Below are 7,371 nucleotides of genomic sequence, written 5' to 3'. Positions count from 1 at the left end.
TGTTATTACAATAAAAATGTTCATATCAGGCGATGTCGAGTTTTATCACAATATGTAAAATCACTATTTCTGTCAAGTTTAAAGGGTTAATTTTGCTCCTAAATAAAAGTTGAATAGATCAGTCAACTTTCATTTAAAACACTTCTTTACTGCCAGAATAAAACTAAAATAATAATAATAATGATAATAATAATAATGAAAAGCGGGAGTGAAATGGTTTCTCAGTCTTATTTTCAACACTATAACTTCATATAATATTTAAATGAGAATAATGAAACAAAGCAGTGAAGCCGTTCTTCTTCCAGTTTGACCTGAACGCAGCAGAAAACCAGCAGCCAGTGAAGTAAACAAGGAAGTGTGTGAGCAACCTAAAAAATATCAATGGACGATTATAAGTGAAACATCATAAGTGTTCAGTGGCAGCTGTTTAAAGACGTTTCACTGCAGAGTGTTTCTGTGTTTTAATCACTTTTGGCTCCAGCTGCCGGAGAGTGTGTTTGCTGTGTGTGTGTGTTGGACAGCAGCGCTCCTGTTTAAAGCGATACTCCACTTAGTTTTTAACATGGGGGTTATTCAGCACCTGACCGCCATGAAGACCAGAATATAAACTACTGACCAGGACCAGATGCAGCTGGACCAGTTTGTAGAGTTTGAGAAAACCTCCTGAAAACTGACATTGAACTCGTTGGTGAACAGATTCAACAACAGATCCTGCTGGAAGACAATAAAGCAGCAACTGGTCCGCAGTTACATTGCATTTCTGTTCTGGGTTCACACTAAAATTACTATTTAAAATAAAGTAGATCCGGTCTCCCAAACAGGAACTATCACTACATGGTATCCCTCCGCTGTGTTCTCTTCTGTCAGTAAAGATGCTGTTTGGTGAAATTCTGTTCTGAACAGAAGAACCAAACGTCAATTAAAAATCACAGCAGCAGGATCTGCTGTTGAATCTGTTCACCGACGTGTTCGATGGCAGTTTCCATTCAAATGAATGGGAAGTAAAAATCTGAACTACAAACTGGTCCGGCTGCATCTTTATCGTCGTTAATTTGAAAGAGACGGAGGGAAGAGTTGAGACGTTCTCACATTTTCTATCAGTCTGTTTCCTCAACACTGCAGCTGCTCCACCAGTTCTGTGTCTTGAGGCCAAATGTTGCGTCTCTTTAAAGTATCAAGTTCATGAGGTGGAAGAAGAGAAAACCACGCCGCTGTCGGTGGAGGTTTATTAAAATCTGATGGATAAACTGACGCCTCTGGTTACTGGTGTTACTGGTGTCCAGTAGACTGAAAACACAGGCGATGGGAGCCGCCATATTGGTCTGCGGTAAACGTTACTATGGTTACAGACATTATTTACAGGAGTGGAGTGACTCCTGTTGTTTATTGTTTAATGTTGAATGGAGGATATGAGTGACGGCGTCTGGAAAATCACTCATATGGAAGGTTATGAAGGTTATTTGTTCATTATCAAAGAGATTATGCTGTCTGACTTTATTCCCCCCCCCCCCCCCCCCCCCCCCCAGTGTGGACCATGATGCAGTGCGGTGGCTGAAACCAGGTCTGAGGAAGTGTAAGTGTGTATTTAGTTTGATTCATGAAAACAAAGCAGCACATTCAGTTTCTATTTAAATAGAAAGCTCATGTGTGACATCTATTCATTCAAATCCTACTCTGAAAAAAGATGCTGACAAAATGTGTCATCATGAAACTGAAGAAATAAACAGTCAATCTGTTAATAAATCAACCAACAATAAACACAACAGGTGTATTAGATGAGAAGCTGCTGCTGTATTGAGTCTTGTTCTCTCATCAGATGCCTGTGAACTCACACTGGACCCAAACACAGCACACAGAAACCTCTTCCTGTCTGAAGACAACAGAAAGGTGACGATGGTGGAAGAGGATCAGCCATATCCTGATCACCCAGAGAGATTTGACTACTGGGAACAGCTGCTGTGTAGAGATGGTCTGACTGGTTGCTGTTACTGGGAGGTCGAGTGGGAAGGAGAGGTTGATATAGGAGTGACTTACAGAGGAATCAGTAGGAGAGGATGGGGTGAAGACAGCAGGCTTGGAGGGAATGAAAAGTCCTGGAGTCTGGACTGCTCTAGTAACAGATACTCTGTCTGTCTGTCACAATAACAGATTAACAGCCATACGTTCCTTCTCCTCCTCTGACTCTAACAGAGTAGCAGTGTATCTGGACTGGCCTGCTGGCTCTCTGTCCTTCTACAGAGTTTCCTCTGACACACTGATCCACATCCACAGCTTCCACTCCACATTCACTGAACCACTCTACCCTGGGTTTAGGTTCTGGCTCTGGTCTGGTTCCTCAGTGTCTCTGTGTCAGATAGAGGAGGGAGAGAGAAACTCTCACACTGCTGACCAGACAGCTGCTGAGATGATGGTTCACTCTGTACAGGATGACACACACACACACCCACACACACACACACACACACACACACACACACACACACACACACACACACACTTTACTAAATAGAGTGTATTGTGTGTGTTGGGTAGCTGAACAGGGTTTTAACAACAAGAACATGGACATATTATTGTGAAAATGAAATGAATGAGAAATGAAACCAGACAGAATCAAGTTATGGTTGTTCATCTTAGAGTCTGTTGTTGATGATTGACAGGTTGAAATATCTTTCTTTAGCTACATTTGGCATTTTATTGTCATCTCATCTTTCCAAGCTAAACTTCTATCTAGTTTTCTGTAATTGTTTGTCAGAATTAAAGTTTCTCCTAAATGAACATTGTTTGGTCTTCATCTTTTCCAACAAGCAGTTTCAACGTGAGTGAAAGTCTCCTAACGGCCACTAGGGGGCCACACACACACACACACACACACACACACACAGAGTTATCAGCAGCAGTTCTAACTTTGATATAAATAATGTGATTGTTGAGGGAAAAGTTCTGGAGTCAGAGGTTCATCTTACTTGAGTATATATTTATTAAAAGGAGTCTCTGAGAGGAAGAGATGCACACAGCACAGAGGCTACATACACTTCTTCGAAGAGGAATAGCAGGACCAGTCCTTTATGTGTCTTCCAAGGATGTACAGGATGTGCTGACATTAGAACAGATCAGTTAGAGCTTCCACAGACATCTCAGAGACATCCAGCAGCCACTCTGATAACAAGACCTCTGGCACAGGAAGTTATGGCACACGGGTTACAGTGAGGTGACCATTCATCATGAAACCTTACATTCTCCCCAGTTCAGCTGTTAGTACCCATGTTACATTTTCTTCCACAGTGATGGATGAAGCTTCTCAGCTGCTTCTAGCTCAGTGAGATCAGCAGATGCTTGTCATGTAAAAGGTTGCTGACCTCTGACCTCTGACCCCTCTGGTGACATGTGAACATGTACACAGGCTGGACAAAATATTAGGAACACTTAACTCTTAATGAGGCAAACGGACAAAGTGAATCCAGCTGAAAGAAAACTATCACGTTAAATCTATTTCAGCTTGAAGGAGGAGATGTAGAATTACAACAGATAGAAATGTAAAGTTCACTGAGACTCTGAGACCAGATGTTCCTGACAGTCCAGCTCTGATGTGATGGATATGATGCAGTTTGAATGAATCAATGTGACGATGATGAAGATGATGATGATGGTGATGATCCTGGTTTCAACCCTAACCCTAAACCTGAGCCTTAATCCTGATCCTTAATCCTGATCCAGAGAATAATAATAATTATAAAATGAAATTAGACAAATCTTTATTGATCCTGTGGGGAAATCAGTACACAGCAACAGGATCCAGCAAAGAAAAATATAATCTAGTAAGAATCTATTAAAACCAGTTTATAAAAACACATTGAATAGAAATATGTATAAAAGTTTGACAAAGTATTTATTCCAAAGTAACAGCAGTGGATCTTATTGAGACAAAGAGAATCAATTCAAAATATTTACAATATGAAAATTTACCAGAAAGAATAAATATGTTCCGTATGAAAATATAAAAGAGCTGAGAGTAAACAGAGAGCGAGGTTACAGCAACAATACGGATCACATTCACACTTAATATCCAGTCCTAATAATCAATAATCAACATCATGACACGTTTAAAGCCCCGGGCCAAACCGGACCCGGTCTGACCCAGGTTTGACCAGAGACCGGTTTCACAGGTCCAGGTTCTGCTCGGTGAAGTCAGGAGGGAAACTGCAGCAGCGGCGGCTTTATGGATGAGAACAACACGCTCACACCTTTCACTTTGTCCTGAAATCGATCGGATCGATCGGCCGAAGACGTCGTCGCCTTGGCGACCGGCTGTCCATCACGGAGAAGCTACCGGCTCTTTCTGAGAGTCGTCTCCGTGACGATCTCTCGTCTCGTTCGAAACGTCTCGCCGTTCTCATCTCTGGATCTGCCTGTTCCCACCGGACGCTGTACAAAACATTAACATTAAAGGCCCAAACGCACTGAAAGCGTCTGACGTGCGTTTTGAAGTTCATCTCTTGTTTAAATGGCCGAACGCCACCAAAAGCGTTATGAGGCGTCAAACTGCCTTGACGCCTCGACTCCGACCTTGTTTCGATTTTGGAGCGTCAAATGAGGATTTTTTTCTGCAGCCGCAGTACCTGTTTGGAGAGTACTCCGGGACAGTAGGTGGGGTAGTCCGCCGGTAAAACCAAAGAAGAAGAAGTGATACGTAGCGGGGAGCTGACATCAGAGCTTGATCAAACTAGACGGCCACCAAAAAAAAAAAAAAACTAACATTATCCAGCCGACTTGAGGAGCAGCCAAAGCAGGACGAGGAGAAGCTCATCACTGAAGTCCAAAAACGACCTGTGATATATGACTGCGAACTACTGACTGTTTACTGTTACTATGGCAACAGGTGACAGCTACCGTTAGCTTAGCTTAAAACTTTATGAACAGTACAATTGTAATTCTGCAATGCTAAACGAAAACAACTACCACTGCCAACAGCTATACTGCTATAGATCTGAACTGCTGTGTTGTCACATGTCAGATACTGAAAATAAGAAAAATAAAAGCTTAGAGCCTTGGTAGTTACATTAGCATAACAGACCCCCCCCCATATCATCTGTCATGAACGTTTACTGACATCTACTGGTCATAAAACTTACTCGCTACATAAACCTAACAACAGCAATTAATTAACATAGTATAGAGTTATGATTAGCTGCTTTATGTGACTTTCACCCACCTGGAAGAAAAAATAAAAGATGAAATGAGATGGCTGGTCCCCAGTGGCTTCACTGTGTTCTGCTGCCAACCAACTGAGGAAAGCAGCAGCAGCACCAGCAGTTCCCTCCTGCCTTATGTAACGTAACGTTAAAGCTACTCAAATAGAAATGTATAGAAAATGAACGGGGGGTATCTGTAAAGCATACAGACTTGTGCCTGCCTACATATAAATAGCGACCTTTTACCAAAATACTGCTGGTTCTGTGGTGTTGGCTTTTCAAACCTGATGCTGCAGTGCGCCAGAGGAGCATCAACTGAGGAGCGTCAAATGAGGCGCGTCAATTATCGCTTTCAGTGCGTTTGGGCCTTAATACGCAAACATGTGATTAAAGTTAATGACATGACGCTAACATGTAACAGAAAGAGCAGGAAGAATACTTTACTAGCTACGTGACCTTCGACCTGCGTAACGTTATTAAAAACCTCAGGTCACGACCTGTCTGAGGCTCGGCAGGCAGAGCGGGTCGTCCGCTAATCAGAAGGTCGGTGGTTCGATCCCCGGTCCTCCGGTCCGCATGTGGAAGTGTCCTCGGGCGAGACGCCGAACCCCAAACTGCTCCTGATGGGTTAGGGTTAGGCCAGCAGCCTGCGTGGGAACGTGCCGCCATCGGTGTGTGAACACAGTTAACCTGAATATCTGTATATCAGGTTAACTGTAATATTGACTAATATTGACTACTATTGATATCGTAATATTGATCGGTATTCTTCTTCGTGTCGTACCGGGTATCGCCAGGTTCCACAGCGGGACGTCCAGCAGCTCCTGCGGCAGATGAGACATCCAGTCCGGGTTTCCTCCGCCGTCCGGCCGCTGTCTGTCCTCCATCTTCTTCTTCTGCTCTTGAAATTAAAGTCTTCCTCCGCTGCTCTGCTCTGTTTTCATGATCTTTAATCAATCTGCTTCTGTCTGTTTTGTCTGTTTACCAAGACTTCCTGATACAAAACGACGTCACCTCTTCCAGCGTCAAGCTACACAGAATAGCACAACAACACTTCCTGTCACAACTTTCAAAATAAGAGCTTCGACCGAAATAAAACAGCCGGACTGTCGGTCGATCTTTCAAAATAAAAGCCCTATCTTCCCCAGAATCTGAACTTCCCGTGTGCCTGAAGTGTTCCTGCTGGACATTCAAGTTCTGTGCAAAGAAGGAAGATCTCTGTGGATGAGTCTGTATTGTTTTCACAGCATGAACTCAGCAGAAACCTGGAACAGCCTTAAACTGTTTTAACAGCTTTCACACTGCAACTGCAAGTTGCTGCTGAATTTCCCCAAGGGGATCAATAAAGTGATATCTGTCTTATCTGATCTGTATCTTAAACTGTATAGCCCAGGCTATATCTCAGGTTAAACTGTATATCTCAGGTTAACTAGATATCTCGGGTTAAACGTGAATCATTTGGCAGCCAGAAATCCATAACAACCAGTAATATTCAGATTTTATTTCATTTTGACTAATTATGCAAACTTCAACAATCACACAGAATTCTATTTCACAGTCTTGCCTCTGATTGGTTGTCAGCCATCTATACTATGATCTGTCTGACTGTGAGTGTGATGTCACTGTAATGTGAGTGTGATGTCACTGTCATGTGAGTGTGATGTCACTGTCATGTGACTGTCATGTGAGTGTGATGTCACTGTCATGTGAGTGTGATGTCACTGTCATGTGACTGTCATGTGAGTGTGATGTCACTGTCATGTGAGTGTGATGTCACTGTCATGTGAGTGTGATGTCACTGTCATGTGACTGTCATGTGAGTGTGATGTCACTGTAATGTGATGCTAACGATGCTACAGCTAACTGAAGTGGAGCGTCACTGCCAGGCGTCTCAGTCGATCTCAGAGACTCTCAGTAGATTGTGGGCGTGGCCTCCCAGTCTCCTGTCTCTGCTCGTCAGGCTTAGTTACATTAATTATGTTAATTAGCCTGTTAATTAAAGTTAATATTCCTGCAAGGTTAGCTGTGTGCTGGTTGGGTAAGTGTGGGATGATTGACAGGTCGAGGTCCCTCCTCCTGACGATTATCCAGCAAATGAGTTGGAAGGACGACCTTTGACCCCCAGACCTGTGACCTGTAGAGAGAACACACACACACACACACACACACACACACACACACA

General features: G+C 43.1%; 1 protein-coding gene across 1 annotated transcript in view; it reads right to left on the bottom strand.

The window, feature by feature from the left end:
- Positions 1-6,680: 6,680 nt before the first annotated feature.
- rgn (regucalcin) overlaps positions 6,681-7,371 on the bottom strand; it is an 11,362-nt gene continuing 10,671 nt past the window's right edge. Inside the window, 1 exon segment of the mRNA XM_071513515.1 lies at positions 6,681-7,323. Coding sequence (XP_071369616.1) covers positions 7,273-7,323 — 51 coding nt within the window. The 3' untranslated portion in view covers positions 6,681-7,272.

Source organism: Centroberyx affinis, unplaced genomic scaffold, assembly GCF_046629955.1.
Source record: "Centroberyx affinis isolate AG114_WGS23_722 - 3 ecotype Tasmania unplaced genomic scaffold, CSIRO-AGI_Caff_v1 ptg007264l_1, whole genome shotgun sequence".
Classification (NCBI taxonomy): Eukaryota; Metazoa; Chordata; class Actinopteri; order Beryciformes; family Berycidae; genus Centroberyx; species Centroberyx affinis.
Note: the sequence above shows the minus strand (reverse complement) of the source record. Positions and strands in the feature narration are given on the sequence as shown.